At 30.3% G+C, this 19,916-nt stretch overlaps 1 protein-coding gene across 1 annotated transcript; it reads right to left on the bottom strand.

The window, feature by feature from the left end:
• Positions 1-4,937: 4,937 nt before the first annotated feature.
• On the bottom strand, positions 4,938-19,651 carry bnl (fibroblast growth factor branchless). Its single transcript, XM_070637363.1, has 3 exons — positions 18,946-19,651; positions 9,208-9,311; positions 4,938-8,168 (listed from the first exon to the last, which is right to left on the bottom strand). Exons 1-3 carry the CDS (start codon positions 19,625-19,627, stop codon positions 7,245-7,247), a joined length of 1,710 nt encoding a protein of 569 aa, XP_070493464.1. The 5' UTR covers positions 19,628-19,651; the 3' UTR covers positions 4,938-7,244.
• Positions 19,652-19,916: the final 265 nt, after the last annotated feature.

Below are 19,916 nucleotides of genomic sequence, written 5' to 3'. Positions count from 1 at the left end.
AATTTGGGGGAGCTCTCAATAAATATTTCAAAGAAGCCTGAAAACTAAATTTGCCACTTTACACACAATTGAAATGCCAAAAATGTCAAACATTGTTAATCAAAAATTGCAAAACTTTACACGCGTATCTTCCAGATTTCATTCATAATTTGCACAAAATATAAAAAAAACATCAAAGCTATCACAACGACTTTTGCATGTAGACTTTTCATGAGAAATCATTCTTTAAAAAGATAACGAAAATGTAACGTAGATCAGAAAACTGTACAGAATGCATCTCCATTGAGAATCAAAAGAATTTTCTACAAAATTTCATAAAATTTGGAAAAAATTTTATCAAAGTAACCATTGAAAAAATCAAAGCAACAATTTTTCTTCAGTATCATTTTAAACAGAGGAGGAGCAACATCATCAAATTTTTTGAAGGTGAAAACAGGCAGTCATTACATTGAAGAGCCTCATCATAAGACAGCGGAGATTCTTCCTTGGAAAAATATTGAGTTGGAACTCAAAATTCATTAATTTCATCATTAGAAATACTTCGACCATCAAACATAATTTTATCAAGCACGAAGATTTTGTTAAATTAATTGATCGATGGGAATTTAAGGATTGAAAGCTGAGTATAAAATATTTTCTAAAATTTTATAGTATACACCTTCTGTCATTTTTGTGCATAATTTCTTGACATCTTACTTTTAATTTTTCCTTTCTCTTAAATTTTTTTTGCATGAAAAATCAATGGTTGCTGTGATATTTTTTTTGTTTTACAAGTCTTTAATTTATTTTTTACGTTCTTTTCAGCAAAAATTCAAAAGAGTGGATCAAAAAAATCAAATGTGGATCAAGAAAATCAAATGTGGATCAAGATGTGAAATGCTTAAGATGGAGACAAAGGATGTTCGCCGAGTGATATCTCATCATCACATCTTCTTCAGTCGAAGAAAAATTCTGAAGTTTTAAGAGCTTAAAGGAATTTGCAGTCAATGTTCTTCCATCAATAAGGCATTGGGCTTATGGTGAGTTGCTTTTTATTTTATAAATTCATTCATTCCCTTTTATGTCGGTTTTTCAATTTTCATTTTCCTTAAATTTTTCCAACATGAAAAATCCGTGAATCAATGGTTACTGCGATGAATTTCAAAATTTATTGTACCAAACTAATAATTTTTTTTATATTTTTTTTTTCAGCATGTGCTGAAGATTGTGGATCAAATTGTGATATGCGATGTTCTTACGATGAAGAATCGCATGTACGCTGCAATGGTACCTTTCGCCAGTGGAACCAAAATTTTGAAGTCAGAAGAGGTCTTGAAGGAAGCTAAGGTCAACATTCTCCATTATCAACGTTCTTCAGGGTGAGTAACTTTCTCCCTTACTTCACTAGCCGTATATATCAATCGTGATTCGTGACTTTCTTCATATGAAGTCTTAAACTAGCCCAATCACTGACTTCCACTGCCCAATTTCTAATATCAATGCAATGTTGTCTGTGTCAAGTTTCTTTCTATAATTTTTTTGAATGTCCTCATGTTCTTTTCATGATGATTAGTTCTCATTGATTAACCGTGAACTGAAGGGTGTTAATAAAGCAGTTAAACAGTTTTTTTCCTGGCAGAACAGCTACGTCTGCTAATTTCTCGTGTTGAATCTCTGCCTCCTTCTCTACGGTTGTTCGCCAAGTGTTTTTCCTTATACATACACTCCTAATGCATTTTATATTTCTTAAAGTTTGAATGATCCATTTCCATTTCCTACTGTCGATTTCGATCTCAATAACTTGTTGCCTTGTTATTGCATATAACTCATTGTTCCGAAATGTGTTTGGAAAGTAGATGTCACAGATCTTTCGTAAGCACCTTACTTCCTTACTTTCTTACTTCGATGGTCGTACAGATAAACTGTGAACAATGTATACCAGCCTTCTGCCTGCCAGTTGCCAATACCAAATGCAATACTGTCTTGAACTACCAAGAGCTCTTTTACTATCTAAAAAATCTGATTTAAATACCTCATTTAATAGAGATTCTATAGGTCTTCTGATAACATGACCACCCCATCGAAGCCTATTTACTTTGACTCTTCTTATAATATCAGCCTCTCCATATAGCTCATACAGTTTCAGTTGCTTCTACATTTGTACTTCACCTTCTCTTTTCTGTCCAAAAGTGACTCTGAGAATTCTCTTCTCAAAAACTCCAATTGCATGTTTATCTGCAGTAGTCATACTCCATGACTCAGTCAACGATGTTGACTGCAATTTCTTATCACCAATAACTAGATGCGGTCCGACTAGCTTGCTTGATCTTTCAGTTGCTGCAACCAAATGAAACTTTATTTTGTCTTCATCAACAGTCCGATCTTATTGGCAACTCGTTCTAATCTGGAGTACGCATCAGTTACGGAGTGATATTTTTACCGGTTCCCGTAATTTCCGGGAAAATTCTCTTCTCAAAAACTCCAATTGCATGTTTATCTGCAGTAGTCATACTCCATGACTCAGTCAACGATGTTGACTGCAATTTCTTATCACCAATAACTAGATGCGGTCCGACTAGCTTGCTTGATCTTTCAGTTGCTGCAACCAAATGAAACTTTATTTTGTCTTCATCAACAGTCCGATCTTATTGGCAACTCGTTCTAATCTGGAGTACGCATCAGTTACGGAGTGATATTTTTACCGGTTCCCGTAATTTCCGGGAAAATTCTCGTTTTTGGAAACCCTAAAACCCAGGAACTAGATTGATTTTGTGAAGATCGTTCTTTTCAATTCCATCTTTGCTCTCCTGAATACTCTTTCTTCCGTGATATTAAACAGCTTTGTCGACAGTTCATCGCCTTGTCTCAGTCCAATTTTGCATTCAAAAAGTTTCACGCCGATCATAAAGTCTTCCGGTAGCTTCTCTCTTTAACAATCTTTTCACAAAAAATCAGAACCGAAAAAAATAGAATAAAAAAAAAAATCAGAACTGAAAGATAAATTGGATCCATAAAAATCGGAATTAAAAAAATATTGGAGTCGAAATTAAAAATATCGGAACTGAAAAAAAAAATCAGAACTGAAAAAAATCAGAACTAAAACAAAAAATGGAATCGAAAAAAATCAAAATTAAAAAAATCAGAACTGAAAATTTGGTGTGGATATGAAATTGGGTCAACAACCTCTGCGAGCATACATTTGCCAAATTTGTGTTTTTCGCAAATGTATAATTTTCTTAATAGGTTTGTTATTAAATTTTGCACTTGATTGTTGCACTTCATCTTCGCGTGAATTTATTGGATGGGGTGAATATTGTAATGTGCTGAGAGACGAATGAGGAGATTATTATGCAACTTAATCGTTGATTTATTAAGCGATAGCTAATATGTGAGTGAATTGAAATGGTTCAGCAGCTTAGTTTTCAAGGGACCAGTACATGAAAAATTTGATGACTACTTGGTGCTTTTGTTGTTTCAAAATTTGATAGGACAATTGTCAATTTGAACAATTCTGGTCATGATGGCTTAAAGAACTGCTAGAACAGTCTAGATAGCTAACCTGAATAGTACAAATCGGATGATCAATCGAAAATCCAGCACCAGGCCGGCGAGATTCTGGCATAGTAACTTATGTTAAGCAAAACGGATTTTGGATCGATTACCAGAAAAGTGCTATTTGAGTAACCTGCAGGGAGATTGACTTACATATATTTGTTGTAGTTATTCAAAAGTCGTATGCAGAAATTCTTTCATTTACAAATGCTTACCTTCACAGAAGACAGTCACGTACATGATCGACACTCATTGAAAATTGGCGAAAAAAACTAAATTTTTCAATTGCCTGGCACCTGGTTCTTAGTGTACTGCCGCTTCACGCCGTAATGCTACCGTATTTCAATTATTGCCGATTGGGTTGATGAACGAGATTTGAAGTATTAGACAAAGATGAAGCGTTGATGATCGAGATTATGAGGAGCGAAAAAGATTGAAACAAGATTACCTTAAGAATGGAATATTAGTGCTGGAAATAATTTCGAGTGAACAACTTGACATAATTGCTAGTTATTAAGTAAACGACTAATGACATTTTCTTCGGAAGGTTCTGTAAATTTTTAAATAGAATATCGAAGCGGGACCCTAAATTCATCCAAAATCTGTAAAAATATTGTCTGCCAAAATGAGTAGAGTGTTTTTGTCACCTCAAAAAAAAATCGTGATGCATGATCGTCAATAAAAGTGCGTCACTACTAATTTCTATAGATTATGAGATAAGATTAGGATTAAACAAAAATCGAGGTTTTGTAAAATAATGTCATGGATTAATGGAAATAACCAGAGGCATATTCAAATTTCATCCACAGAAGTCTGAATGAGCCTCTGAGTAAATCATATTGCATATTTTTGGTGAGGTCAATGATAATGGTAAAATATTATAATTTAATTGACCCATTGGAGCTGACACTTTATGGCATGCATTCAATCGCACATTATAAATTCATAAATGAACTGAGATGAAGCATATCAGATGCCATGTGAAACAAAATACACAACATCCACTGGTGCATGATTGGTGGGAAAAAAGTCTAATAAAGAATGCATCATCCTTTTAAACAAATAAATAAATTAATAAAACATCTGTTGAGATAAAAATCGCAAACATTGAAACAAATTAAGTGAAATATATAAAATAATAATTATAAAACTGGAATAGAACGATATATTGAGTAAAATATATATATTATGTATAGTTATAATACTTTTTAATTTGAAATAAATTTCCATATTGTCACAATTTATTTACTTTATATTTTCATCATCATCATCATTATCATCATATTTATAATAACTGTTTACTTATTACAATGTTACTTTATTTTTGACTAGGATTTTATTTCAAAAATTACAAAAAATATTGGTTAAGATTCATTATTAAATGCTTTAGATTTATTTTTAGTCTATGATTTCTTCTTCGTTTTGAGATAAATCTTAGCAAAAAAGTGATACACAATGAATGTATGCTTAACATAAAAATTGTTAATATCTTCATGTATATATATAAAGTATGCACTTATGTATACGAATACGTTTGGCTGCTATATTTCCAACGATCGTTGCAATTTGAATTTTCAGTTGTGTTAGTGAAAAAAAAATTAGAATTATTTCCTTCTTCTTCTTAATGGCTTTCATTTCTATTAATAATAACGGCGCCTCGACGAAAATTTTACATTCGCCAATTTCATCGTGTTTCTCTTTATTCTAAATCTTTATCATACAAAATATAATCTCAAAAATCTCTTACAAATCGCAATTCTTATAACATAAATTTAATGTCCTAATTTCTCAAATTTTTACTCATTATCAAATTAATATTAATTAACAGATTATAAAATTTCAAATGTTTTCTGAACATCATTGGAAATTTTGGTGGGGTCATTGATCCTTTCTCCTCTCTTCTGATACATTCAACTAATCCCGAACCGCACATGTCGGTAAATTAATAACTCACTTAAATAAGCGTATTCATGAGTATGCTCAATCAATATAATTGAGTTTGTTTGGGGTATGAAAAAGCTAGATCACGCTTGATTTTAGCCGAATTTTTGATCGATTAACCAACTTGTGTTATTCTTGGTTTAATTATGAATTTATGATATCTTGGTTCAGATTGATTATCAAGATTCCCTTTTGAGACTTTCTAACATTTTCTTTTGGCCTTGATCAATGAATCAGGAGTTAAAGAGTTGCAAAGTACCATGTAAAAGTGGTAAATTTTTCCTTTAACCCGAGCAAGTTATAGATACTCTCATACAGTTTAGTCGACTATGCTCTACTATACGGAATTTTGTATGCTTATGTTAACAAAGATTTTTTTAAATTGTATTCTAAAATTTCAACTCAAATGTTAGATTACCAAATAAAAAGGATTGACGGTGCGTCTACACTAACAAATTTCAACTAAAATGTAGAAAATTTTGCAATTCAAATTTTGACAAGTTTCTTTCAAAGTGTTAGTGTTGACAAAAAATTCAAATTTTTGACAGCTAAAAACAGTCGCATTTTTGTATGAGAGTATCAATATGACATGAACCCCAGTTCCAAATATATAAAATTTGAAATTATTATAATCTTTATGGAAAATTTCCGAGTTTTTGTGTCGAGGTCCGAAAATAATTCGTGTTTCATGCAAAAATGACATACAAATGTTCTGGTGCACTTTTTATTCTCTAAAAGTCTATTTGTACATAGTCCATATAGTTTTTAGATGCTGCTCTCAGTTAATTAAATTGAAAAAAGTCGATTTTCAATTGATATAATTTAGTCACGAGAAAAAAAATATTGACAAACTTGAGGAAATAGGTTGGAAATAGGTTAAAAAATAAAAGAAGCTAATTAAAAACTTGTTGCATAATCGGATCTATGTATCTTCAAGTTTAAGAACATAATTGTTAAATAAATGTCAACGTACATTTTTTATATCAAAAATGTGAATGTATTAGTGAACATTTCTTCATTGTAAATAATCTATATAGCTAACTACTCATGGGACTGTCCACTTATTACGTTCCTTTTTTCAAAAATGAGCAATGGAATTCTCGGAATTTCTATTGCAATACGGTTTGTCACATGAAAAAGTGGCCGTTAAATTTTGAAAATATACTAACATTATCAAATGTATTTCACACGAGAACAATGGAAAATTTCTATTGTTAAAATGGAATTTACTCTCCCCTCCCCTAAACGTAATAAGTGAACGGTTCCCATTATGAATTTAATAATTTATCGACATTTATTTGTAATATGGCACTAATATAATTACATGTTTTCGAAAAAGAGTGAGCTTATCATCACTGCAATCAACATGTATGTGATATATTCATAAGCTAAGCTTTCAAGAAACATGTGAAAAAGAATGTATATTTTAATTTGCCAGAACATTTTTCGTATGTTTTTATTTTTTTCGTCTCTATAAAACAAATTTCTTATTCTTGTTGTCTTTGGAATCGCAAAAAAAGGAAGAATTAAAGAAATTCAAAGAGAAATGAAATTGCGTTACAAATCTTACCTGAGTTTATATTATCGATTGATTTATGCGATGGACATAAATTGTATCTCTTCTTTCATTATTACAACATATAGATTATGAGGTAAGTATTTGAAAATGCTAACCCTACACCCATATTAACTTAATATTTACACGTATAAATAGTAAAAAGAATTTAAATTAAGAAAAACTATACTTTGTACATGAAAATAGCCAATTAGATTCATAGACTATATTCGTTTTGATCGTGCTCATCAATGGCGTTCATTGAATCTCCAACTAATGCTGAGGAATTGATTTCACCATATTCTTCTTCCTCCTCTTCAGATACTATAAGTGAATCGATAATATCTTGATCAACATATTCTTCATCTGGCTTCAGAGTTGTTGTAACATTTTTCGCAACTTTCTTCTTATTTTGCTTTCCATTACTGTGCAAGTTATTCTTCGTTTGGCCGGTCTTCTTTGTTAATTTCTTTTTGGTAAGTTTTCGATTATTATTATTATTACAGTCATCGTTATTATTACATTTTTTCGGTTGGTTATTAGTTACTGATGTTTTTTTCTTGTTATTTCCTAAATTATTGCTATTATTATTATTATTATTATTATTTGCATTATTAGTTGAGATATTAGGACTATTATGATTTTTTGTCGGATCATCTACATTCATATTATTATTCATTTTCGTACAATGATCTCCATCTCCTTCATTATCACGACACTTGCGTTTCTTATTGCTATTGTTATTATTATTATTCTTCTTCTTTTTATTATTATTATTGTTATTCTTAGCAGATCCATTACATTTGGATTTATTCTTTACACCTTTTAATTTAATGTCCTGCAATACTCTCCCGGTATCACAAAGTTGCTTTAATCCATGTCTTAAATGGTTTGCACCATATAAACGCGTAATTAATTTATCAACTCGTTCCTGTGCTACTGTTTGTGTTAATGATTTGGTATAGGTCGATAGTTTTCCAAGTTGTCTCGACGATGGAATTTGAATTTTTCGCGGCTGTCCGTGTCGATTCAGACCAAGATAAAAAGTACGCTTTCCATTTGAGTGTAACGTTGAAGAGTATGTATTGTAGTGATGCTGTTCCATAGACTCATTGAATATGCAATCATCTGTGAATTCAACCTTTTAAAAATGAAAATAAAAAGCAATTAGCATGTCTCCTGCTAAAGATTTATGTTACATATGCAGTTGTCAGCCAACTCGCTCTCATTTGTCCAAACCAAAAATTTTAATTTTATTTTTCGGGGTCAGAATCATTCGAAAACGGAATTACGTATTTTTTTTCACATTATTAAGGGATTTATAGATCTTAAGATCCCATAACCCAAACTTAATCAAGACATTTAATGCAGAAATAAGTCGCAAATGAATTTTAAGAAGAGGAAACATCAATTACTTTTAAAAACAAAAAATCCAGAACATACTGTCGAGTGTAACTGACAAAATCACGATACCTTTTTATTGGGACAGTTTGAAAGTGAGGTTAGTCAAGAAATGGAAAAATCCGAGTAGACAAAAATATGTTGTAACTAGTTGATGGCAAGTTAATGTTCAGTTGATGACTAATTCTAACGTATTTTTGCCTACACGGGAGTTTTTCCCAAACCGCACAACGTGTTCGCTAGGACACCGTCACGTGTGTGCATTAACGATAAAACGTAAAATTGTACCTAACAGACATATAATTTTATGATATTGATAATATAATTTTTCTTTGTTCAAAACCAGTGTTGCTCAAACTTATTTCTGCTCGGCACATCTTCGCGATAAGCCTCGTCCAAAACCGAACAAATAATTCGGTTAAGATATTTCCAAAAAAAAACTTCGGTGGCACACTAGTGACACACAGTTTAAACCGCATTGTTCCAGTCTCTCCCACTCAATGAATATCAGACGTCATAAAGGAACCGACCTTATAAAAAAGTAAATGTAATTCAACACATAAATGAAAAAAGACTTTATGGAAAAGAAAAATGTTTAACGCCACGATCCACGGTAAAGAATGAATGCTTAACGTGAAAATTTCCCGCAATAAATTCAAATTAATGCCAGAGGCTACTGTCGGCTGACAATAAAGTTTCTATTGACGTCAATTGATGTTGTTAATAGAAATATTGATAAATGAATTGATTAATATAATAAATGATTGTTGTATACTTACAGATCCATATGTAATTCCACAGTTATCCATGCATAGGAATAAGCAAGTCGCAACCCCTTGAATTTTAATTTGGCCAACGTTAACTGTTGTACGTTGTAAAATTGCTAAAAAACAAGTGAAAAACAAGAAAAATTCGATTCATTAACAATTAAAGTTGCAACTTGTGTATGAAATATCATAAAAAGACTGTAAGAAATGTAACAAAAGAACAGATAAAATGAAACAAGTTTAAAATTTCGTGGAAGAGTTGCAACAAGATTTGCTTAATGATAATACAAAACGTTGAAATTATATTTTTAACACTAAAAAATAGCATAAAAAAATTTAACAAATGCATACGCGAAATATGCATAAACATTAATGTGAATTTATGAAATGCGTTTATTTGTTGCTATTTTGTGAATGCACCGAACTAGTTTACTTTCATAATTTTTTTTTTCTTTTATTTATTTATGTACGTGCATTACGCATATAAATTTACATTTTATGAGAGATATGTGGGCAAGTCTGCAAACCAAATTACTTTCAATTTTCTCTTTGTATGAGAATTATTCAGTTTTTAACGGACACAATTTGAATTTTTAATCAACACTAACACTATGAAAGGAAAATTTCAAATTTTGATTTGCAAAATTTTCTAATTTCTGGTGAGTTTGTTTAGTACAGAAGCATTAGAAATGCTTGATTATTCACTAATCTAAGCAACTAAAGCTTAAAATTAGAGAGTTTTTAGATATTTGTTTTAAAAATTGAAAATTCAATTTTAAAAATTCCATTGTTCACATGAGTAAACAAAAGTACGAAAAGTCAAAGCATACTTTGCATGAGAATTTCAATAATATTGTCTCAGACGTAATTTTTCATAGAAAATTCAGTTGATATTCTCGATGAAATTTATTTTCAGTTTGAATGCATAAAGCACGTGTGAATAAGCCATGAGTTTGATGACCGTATAAACCAGTTTTTGAAAGAATTATTCTTAGTTAAAATATGACAGAGAACATAAAAATTAAAGGACAAAAATGCTTTGTATGTTGAACGAAAGTGATCAAATCTGTCGATATTATAATTTAAAATCAATAATGTAAACGATCTTTTAAACAAAACATGAAGATTTATGTGATATGCAGCCATATCTACATTTCATGTTATTCGAGGATGATTCAAAACAAAAAAAAATCAATAAAACAGAAAGAAATTTCTAATCCTACAATTATCGACTTGTATTGACACACATCCGAATGAAAGGAAAATTAATTATTGCAAATTTCAAAGACTCAAAATATAGCACAATGACATAATATAAAAAAATGTAAAAACACAAATTGTACATATAAATTTTTATGCTTTTGATATAAAAAAATCTTAATGTATTTTTCAGATATGAAGATAATTTTTGCAGATGAAGCATGAAAATCTTATTATTTAATATTGCGTTTATCGCAGATATAAATCTCACTCGTGAAAGTGGGATGCCCATCTAATGGATTTTAATCAGTGCTTCCTTGCAATCAAAATATTATGAAATGTCGTACGAGACATTCAATGGGAACAAGACAAGCAAAAGTAAAACTATTAAATTTTAATTATCTTGATTTCCAAAAATTTAAAAGAGATTTTTGAAAGCTACAAAATAAGCTACAAAAAATTAATTAAGACTGCACCTTGTGCGTGTTTTATTTGCCATTTCTTTAATTAGTAATTTTAATTGATGCATTAGTCATCTTGCCGAAATTTTTACTTTTTTGTAGCTATGATGAATCGCTCTGGGCAAATGACTTTAACATTACTCGAAACAAGGCACTCTAGTTTGCGAATTAGAGTAGTTAATTGCCTCCTTGATGTCTTAGACATTAAAATCATTAATGATTTAAACATGGTGAAACTTGGTCTAGTCTACAAAACTTTTTATGTTGAATTGTGTCATATATGGTATATCAATAAACTTGAATTGACCGCTAAAAAGGTTAAATGTGGAATACGACTTTAGGTAAATCATCGATTGATGAAGATAAATCAAATTGATACATCTATTCACATATATGTATGGTTGTTGTAAAAGAAGAAATAACAAAATGTGTCGATAAGTAAATGTCACAAGCGTTGGCGAAAGTCACGCGTAATTAGATTTTTGTAAGTAAAAATCATTTATAAAATTGCCCATATGAAAGGAGATTTAATGCATAATCAAAGTCTTTAATTGTTGTTGTAGCAGATTTTGCATGAACATAAATAATGCATATCATTATATTCTTTATTTGAATTATAAATTTAAATGTTTGTAAAATCACTACTTGTTAATTATTTTTATAAGTTTCTTTCTTCTGGCTTCTTCTTTTTTGTGTATTTGTTTTTTTTTTTTATTTTTTTATTCTTCTCCCAATCTTATATACAATACTTTCAAATCGTTGCTTGGCTCCTCTCTTAAATAAAAAAAATAAAAGCCACATTAGAAGTATATACATGTGTGTTTTCTTACTATTTAGGACATTGAACAATTCACTTTGCAGGCATTTAGCGAAAATTTTCTCTATTTTATTATCAAATATGAATTCTGACATAGTTTGCTGTATAGCATAAGAAATGTTAAACTGGCAAAAGACTAAATGCCTTGATTCTTTGACAGATGTGATATGAATGATGTAAAAATTATATGAATTAAGGCTATCAAATTACATGTAATGTTCAAACACAATGCAATATTACGTTCAGTGCTCACTGCACCGAAATATGTCTGGTGAATTGTCTGTCTACATTGGTATACGTCAAAAAGGAGAGGATGATACATTATTAGTGCATTTTTGTAAAAAAAGGTAAGAATAATACACTTTGTTCGTCTGGCAGGATAACTGACTGGTTGAAGTACGAAATCCCGACAGCCAGACATCGTAACAAACTCTAGTTTGAAGCATAATCTTTGTGCCATCGAGTTATTACGGTTTTAATTAGTCTAGTAGCGCATATCTATCTCTATGCACGTTAATTAATGATTTTTCTCTCCATAAACAAAAGAAAAACATTTTTAAAGCGTTGTTTTGAATAAATTTAAATTTTCTACAACCGTTAGAATATTAAAATTCTAAAAAACCGGTAAATGATAAAATCCTTTAATGTTTATAAATTTATTGAGAAGTTATTTGGAATTTACTGGATCATATTTTTTTAATGACTTAGATTACTAGATCGGTGAGAAAAATGCGCTGAATTTGCTCGATAAGGTTGAGTACTTTTGTAATTCTTTTACATATTCATACAATATTCCTTTCAACAAATCATTCAACGCCTAACTCGACGAAAAGGCAACAACTACTGCTGCTTATCATTAATCTTATGATTAGATATCATCCGATGAATTAAATTAACTATATTGAAATAGATAGAACATTGTTAATATCATTTGAAATTTTGTGGCACGCAATACAGCCTCCCTACTCTCTTTTTCTATCTCTTTTTTAATTTTTGCAATATCAAAGATGACAATGAACATAAAGGGGACAATGACATAAAAGCGAAAACGAATCGGAAGTAATAATTTATTTGTATACATATTATTTAAGTTGCATACGCTCGTGTATATGCAAAAGAACTGAATATAAAAATAACTAAGAAGAAATATTATTACGTGATAATTGTAAAATTAGGTGATCTAAATGGTTTAAAAATAATAATAGTAATATTCATCGTTGAAATTACGAAAAAGATTTTTCTTCCTTTACGTTGCCGCATGAATTTCGTTATTTTAATTTTTGCACAAAGTAAAACCCCGAGAAGATGAAGATTGATCTCTCTGTAATGAATTATGACCGGAGCAACATGCTATAACATCTTGTGAATAATAAAGATCTTACGCATTAATGTTTTTTTGTTGTACAAAAGAATTGCGTAAAAAGGAGAGAGATGTAAGATGTTCTTAATGTAAAGGGGGAATTGGTATTGTATTTTGTATTGTTTATTTTAGTATTAAACAGTCTCTAGTCAGATTACTATAAAATCAAATAAAAGTGATTTAATAATCTCTTTTTATTCACATATTTATGTGAGAGGATGAAGAAGAACTGAAAGAAGTATGAATTTATGTTGTTTATACTTCCAAACATCACTAATAATCCATGAAATGTGATATTTATCGTTAATATATTAATTTTATATCCAGTTAGAAATTCATTCACTTTAAATAGCATTCAAATTTATGCAAATGCTCTAATTTTCTTTCATATATTTTTCAATATTTTTGCAATTCAATTTATGGGTTCTTTGAAAATTCATCGAGGCTTCGTCAATTTTTAAACAATCGTGAGTAATGGATGTTGTGGCGTTTAATCCTTTATTTTGATTTTATAGTCAAAACTTTTCACACTCGAGATAATAAATCATACTCATATGAATTATACAATCTTGAATATTTTATTTAACTTTTACTATATGACTTTAGAGGATTAACCTTTCTAACGGCTTTATAATGACATTTTATTGTCACAAATTTTTCAATGCCTTAAAAATGCTAAATTTTATGGTGCAATTCAAATTCCCAAAAGAAACTTTAACCAATTGACACATTTTGGGAAGTCCATATAAATACTTGGTAAACGACCGAGTTCGCCAATTCTCTTTCACTTGATTCTAATATATTGCCATCTTAACGCCGTGGTTGGAAGAATTTAATATGAATTGATCGAGTTGACTCAGTCTTGTCCAAATTATATGACGCGGCACACTACTGTGTGAAAAACTTAAGATCTTAAGCTAAATCAATCATATTGATGAGCTTCCTCATGTGGGAGTTCAAATAACTCATGGCAAAAAGTTGTCTATAGAGGTTAGGAAAGTTTTAGGCGACAACTATGGAAGGCCATGGATCAATATTGATCTTTACGGAAAGTGAAATAAGTAGTAAGTAAGATGAAAATTTCTACAACAAAGTATGCTGCAGTTAAAAATGTTTGGACAACCCTGAGTCAATTGTTAAAATTAACAAGTATGCATTAATTGGAATAAGAAACGATTGACATAACTAATGATTGCAGAACTCAGAGTTGACTCGACATCTTATAAATTTCAATTTTACTTTGTATTCTGATGAAAGTTCAATGATTGCAAGCTTGGCAGATCACTCTACTCAAACCTAGACACATAATTCTATTGAAATCTATCCTGCACCAGATTCAGTGGCATGACGCCAGACGTTTACTTTTTTGATGCGGTATATTGCATACAGGACTGAGTGTTTCATTCAAAAAATCTGACATCTAACATGAACGTTGAAAAATCTGATACATTTGTGGGTCGATATTTTGATGCTCTAAATTAATTAGAAAGGCTTTATAAAGCCAAGAACCCGAGCAGCACAATGAGGTGAACCGCAATTTTCTTGATGTAAAAATGGGTCAAAATCAGGCTTTACCTTGCATAAAGGGCAACTTTGTGTCTTAAGATTAATACGACGATCCAGCGGCGCCCTAGCAAACAAGTCATGCTATGCACCTTAGTAGGCAAAAAGCTTTCAAGAGCAGATTAAACTGTGAGCAATGCTCATGAGCATTCTCATCTGCTTTATTTAAGGTGAGCCTGTTCTCGAGAGCATGTTCTTTGCCTGTTAAGGTCGATTACTAAGCATTTTCTCTTGTGCCCATAGAATATCCTACACTTCTGTTATCTTTATCACCAAATCAATTTAATTTTTAATCATGCATTGAATGAAAAGAAGAATGTCACCAAGCAGCAGCAACAAAATTCCCGATTTTTTCGGCAAGTCTTTGAATAGGTAGATGTGGATGAACCACATCCTACAAAAAAATAATTAAAAATTAGAATTTTTGCACAAAAAATCCACTTTATATTTCCTCCTGTTAATTTTTTGTTTTTACATTTCAATATAGCCATAGAATAAATATAAAAAAAATAAAGAAATATATCTGGAAGGTGTCGTTAGCGAATCATTAGCATTTTTTATTTTAGCTACATATATAATATAAAATTCATTGCTAAGAAATTTCTATCAATATTTTAATGAATTCAACCTCTTTTACGATGCCGAAAAAAAAAATACATGAAACTTCACATAACTTGATGATTCTTTCTGCTATTAAGTAAGAGAAATTTATTTCTTCCAGGCTCATAAATTCCAAAAAGGAATTTCACACTCATGCTCTCCGCTTGTGCTCCGAAAAATGTTGTTATCAATTTAAAAAATGCACTTGCTTAACATTTCTTTAAGCCTCGTACAGCAAAATTGTGGGTATGAACGCACTTTGCATCCTACTTAATACAGAGTCTTATAACTGTTGTAATTGCTTGTAAAATAATTTATTTTCGTACGTCAGTTTAAGAAAAATTGCCATTCCAAAAGGGATTCGATGCATGTGTGAATGAAGAAAGCAAAAAAATACTATGGATTAATTTGTGAATGATCGCCGAAAGAATTTCGCCTACAACCACCCTTGTGGAACAACATATATACTGAATATTCTCGAATTTTATTAGTCAAACTAACTGTCAATTTGAGACCACACATAAATTTAATTTATCTTGAACTTTTAATTTACGAAACGTGTTTAAATTTCTGCAATAATTGCGATTGGAGTTTGATAAAAATTTAATTGGACTCGGTGATCATGTTAAGAAGTGATGCTAACGTTGTTCTTATTATTATAAAAAAATAAACATTTTTTTGATGCTTCATTTAATGTCCAAAAATTATCATAATCTTTTTAATTTTACAATCTTAACGACTTTAAAATTTAATTTCATCTCCAATAACTTTTTCCAAAAAAAATCGCATATGCATAAAATTTGATTCTCATTAGAAAATCTCATCCCGAAATGGGTATCACGCGGGGGTGTACTCAGGGGGTCCTCAAGCTTTTTTTGGACAAAATTCCTCAATTTGATAGGAAATCATTCATTTATTACAGTGGTGGAAAATCTTATATTTTTCTCGGCATAAACGCCCCACAGCAAAAAAATTGTAGGCATAAAAGTTAGCCGTGAAAGATAGGTAAGAATAGAAAAGAATATTATATTTGGTTTGCTAAAACCAAATCGACACTCCGATCGATGATCTATTGTACCATCTCAAAGCCTCTATAGTATGCCTAATGCCTTTGTCCTTTTAATAAAGAATTTATTAAATAATTCCTAAATAGCACTGTTTAAGTACTCTATATCAACAACAATGCTGTCATTTTCAAAGTATTCTATTCGCTGCATACATAACGACCTACAAAGGATATGGATGATAGGTTGCAGATGAATATCCATCATTGACTCATACTTTATAGAATGATGAATTTTTTTTCAAAATTGAACAATAGAATTTCCGGAATTTCCATTGTGTAATTCAGATTAAGACCCCCCACATCCATGAGCGTGAAAAGTCAACGACCCCTAGGTTTTTTCGTAAAAAATACAAAAATCCTAACTATATGTTGATGTTCCACAAAAAAAAAAAAATTCAAGACCCCTCAACCACCCCTCAAAAAATTCTTAAATTCCTCACTACGCCCCCTGCTAAGAAGTAAAAGAAAGAAAATAAAACTTTCGTTAATAAAACTTTGAATTTGTAGCAAAAAATTATCTAAAGATCTTCAAAAAATAATAAAATATGAGCCTTAAATTCCGTGTTCAAAAACACACAGAGAATAAGCCGGCATGTTTCATTTGAATGTTTTGTGTAGAGGCAAAGATTAAGTCATTTCATTGTTTTATTTCAATTATCATTGAATTTGTTCATGAAAAATTTTTACCGGTTGTACTTAAATGTAAAAACTTTATCTTTTTAACAATAAAATAGCTGCATTAAGGTTGAATACGCCAACATAATACAAAATATATCATGTTGCCAAAAATAAATTCTTATGAATTGATTGTGTATTCATAAAAATTATTTTATATTCAATGGTCAAAATATGGAATGTGCTAAAAATATGAGGAGATCCTTTTAATAATTGAGTAAGAGATAAACCATAAAAAGTAAAGAATAAATAATAATTTTTCAAAAAAAAAGAGTAATGTCTGTAAAATAATGTTGTGTATGTACCTTTTTTACACATTTCTAAATACACATGTATGATACATAAAAGAAGCAATCTTAAAATCTCACTCAAATAAATATATAAAGTCTAATTACCGCATTAATGTTAAATTTAGAAAATGCAAAAAAAATGAGATTAAACCAAACTAAACAACACTTTGCATTTTTTCATTTTGAGACAGACATCAGTTATGTACAATGAGAACGAAAGCATCATCAGTTTAATCGATAAATATAGATATTTTGAGTACAGTGGTGAAAAACAAATACTGCCGAAAGAGCGTCAGATTCTGACTGCAAAATTTATCTCTTACTTCATTCTTGCGGGCATTTGTTAATTTTTCATTTTTCATCATTTTTTATTTTAAATGAATGGATTTTTACATATTGATGCTGCACAAAAAAGAAAGAAGCAAATATGTCAGAGCCTTGTCGTTTTATAAGCGATTTTCATTATTTTAAATAAAAAATCGACTTGCTTGTTACATCTCAAAAGAAGAATAAATGAAGAAATTTTTGAATGAAGTAAGCCAATTATTGATAATTAAGTTATATTTTTTGGAAGGGCTATAAAGATTTTTTTTTCCATAACTCAGAGTGATTTTTTAAAATAAATGTCCAGTTGTTCTGGACAGAATATTTAAAGACTAATTTTTATGTCTTTATGGTATTTACTTTGATTCTGAGAAATCATCTGTTTGAGGTTATGGTCTACATGGTATTTAATATTGTAATATTTTGGAATGTCTGTGAACAGTCGATGGCGAAATTGTTTTGTTCTCCGGGACTTAATGATTGCATACCGACCCAGCGATCATGAAAAGTCGACTCAAATCGACTTGATTCCATATAAAATCCGAGTCGACATCGATTTCTGCTGTCTGTCGCCATTAGACTTGAGACGAAATGACGCGAAAATCTGGATCTTACATATCTGATTACATATTGAGCTATATGAGCTATATTTTATTTTATTAATCTTTTGTGAGGACATGGATCTCCATTTTGAGCATATATACATCAAAATCCTGCAAATGCATCTCTTTATAAAATATAAAGCATTCACAGATCCCACCGTTTCAGGTCTACATTCGAATTTTGCTTGCAAACCTACATTCAGTATAAAGTCACTAGCCATGGCCTCATATAAAGTTTATATATATTGACCGTTCGAGGCATGAAAAACTTTAGATTCTTATTTTTAATGTAAGACATTTGAAAGCACATTTGTTATATTGTCAATCAGTCAGATATTAGTGACTTTCATTGATTTTGCGGAAATCTCATTTTCATTTCTTATCAAAATATTTAGTTAAATTTTCTCAAAATCTAATGCGTTCAATAGGTTCCAAGTAGGTCAAATGTACGCATCTGTTACAGTGCAAAAAAAATTAAAATAAATAATTTTTAAGACAAAAAATCGGAACTAAGATATAATTTACGTTGCTCCACAAAAGCTGATGACGAGACAATTACGTACTCTAAAAGATAACTTAATTAAACGCTCTTTGCCTTATTCTTGATTCATAAATTGTCAGATGCTTTTTATCTTATCAACTATTTAATCTGATTTCAATAAGATGCAACTGCAGCCAGCATTTTAAACAAGACAAATTTACATGATTGTGAAATTGTTTCATTTTTTTTTTTTTGGAAAGACGTAGAAAGACTTGGAAAGACTTCAAATGACAAAAAAAATAGAAACTTACTATAGTCACTTGAATCATCAGTCGTGCCATTCACTGTCCCGTCAGGCATAAGTTGAAGAAAGCGATTCTTTATGTACAATTGAATTTTCCGTGCACTTCCAGTTATATGGGATAAGTTTGCTGATCTTTCATTTCTATCCAAGGTGGATGGTTTTACCCGATTATTACTATTATTAATATTTTTCACCCGTTTCGTTCCATTTAACTTTTTATGTTTACCATTCAAATGATATTGATTGGCACTACGATCATTTCTCATTAAAGTCCTTGACGTTTCTTTCATTTTTTGTTCACTATTTATAAGAAAAATATCATAAATACTTGAGGTTATTCTTGAATTATTGTTGTGTTCCTTTTCATTGTTACGATTATCAATAATATTATTTTTATCCATTATTGATTCATTGCTGTTTTCGTCCATCGATTGGGATACATGCAGGTAATTTTTATAACTATGTGCAACATTATTATTTGTACTAATTTCGTAAGAACTATTATTACTATTATTATTTGTTTGGTGATGGTGGGAGTCATCCACGGCAGATAAATTCATTTTATTATTGGCAAAGTGTAAATTTCTTATAGGAGAACCGGCACAGCAATATATTGGCCAAAGTATTAGATGTATAACGATGGCTCCTAGCAATGCTAGGGCCACCCTCAAATGGAACCACTTTTTCATGAACAAAAAATGACTTATATGTACATGTGCAACGAAACTTCTTTTATTTACTCTAAGTAATCATTAAAAGGCGTTTATTTACTACTTTCTGTGTTCTTGTAAAAATAAAAAAATTTACTTTTCCTTTTAAACTATTTTTCATCATCTTTTATAGATTCCAACACGATAACTAAATATTTTCTTCTAACTTTTGGCATCAATATTTGATCTCTTCACAGTTTTTTTCCATAAATACATTTGCATAGTCACGCATATTTTTTCTTGCACATTTTCATTTTCCTCCTCGCTA

This window comes from Chironomus tepperi, unplaced genomic scaffold (genome assembly GCF_022539635.2).
Source record: "Chironomus tepperi strain 1889 unplaced genomic scaffold, CSIRO-AGI_Ctep_v1 contig_161, whole genome shotgun sequence".
Classification (NCBI taxonomy): Eukaryota; Metazoa; Arthropoda; class Insecta; order Diptera; family Chironomidae; genus Chironomus; species Chironomus tepperi.
This window is presented reverse-complemented; position numbering and strand designations above follow the sequence as displayed.

Coding starts and splice junctions, on each gene's coding strand:
- bnl (XM_070637363.1), bottom strand. CDS start 19,627: ATGAAAAAGTGGTTCCATTTGAGGGTGGCCCTAGCATTGCTAGGAGCC. Junction 9,312..18,945: donor TGATGATTCAAGTGACTATA/GTAAGTTTCTAT, acceptor CTTGTTTTTTAG/CAATTTTACAACGTACAACA. Junction 8,169..9,207: donor GTGGAATTACATATGGATCT/GTAAGTATACAA, acceptor CATTTTTAAAAG/GTTGAATTCACAGATGATTG.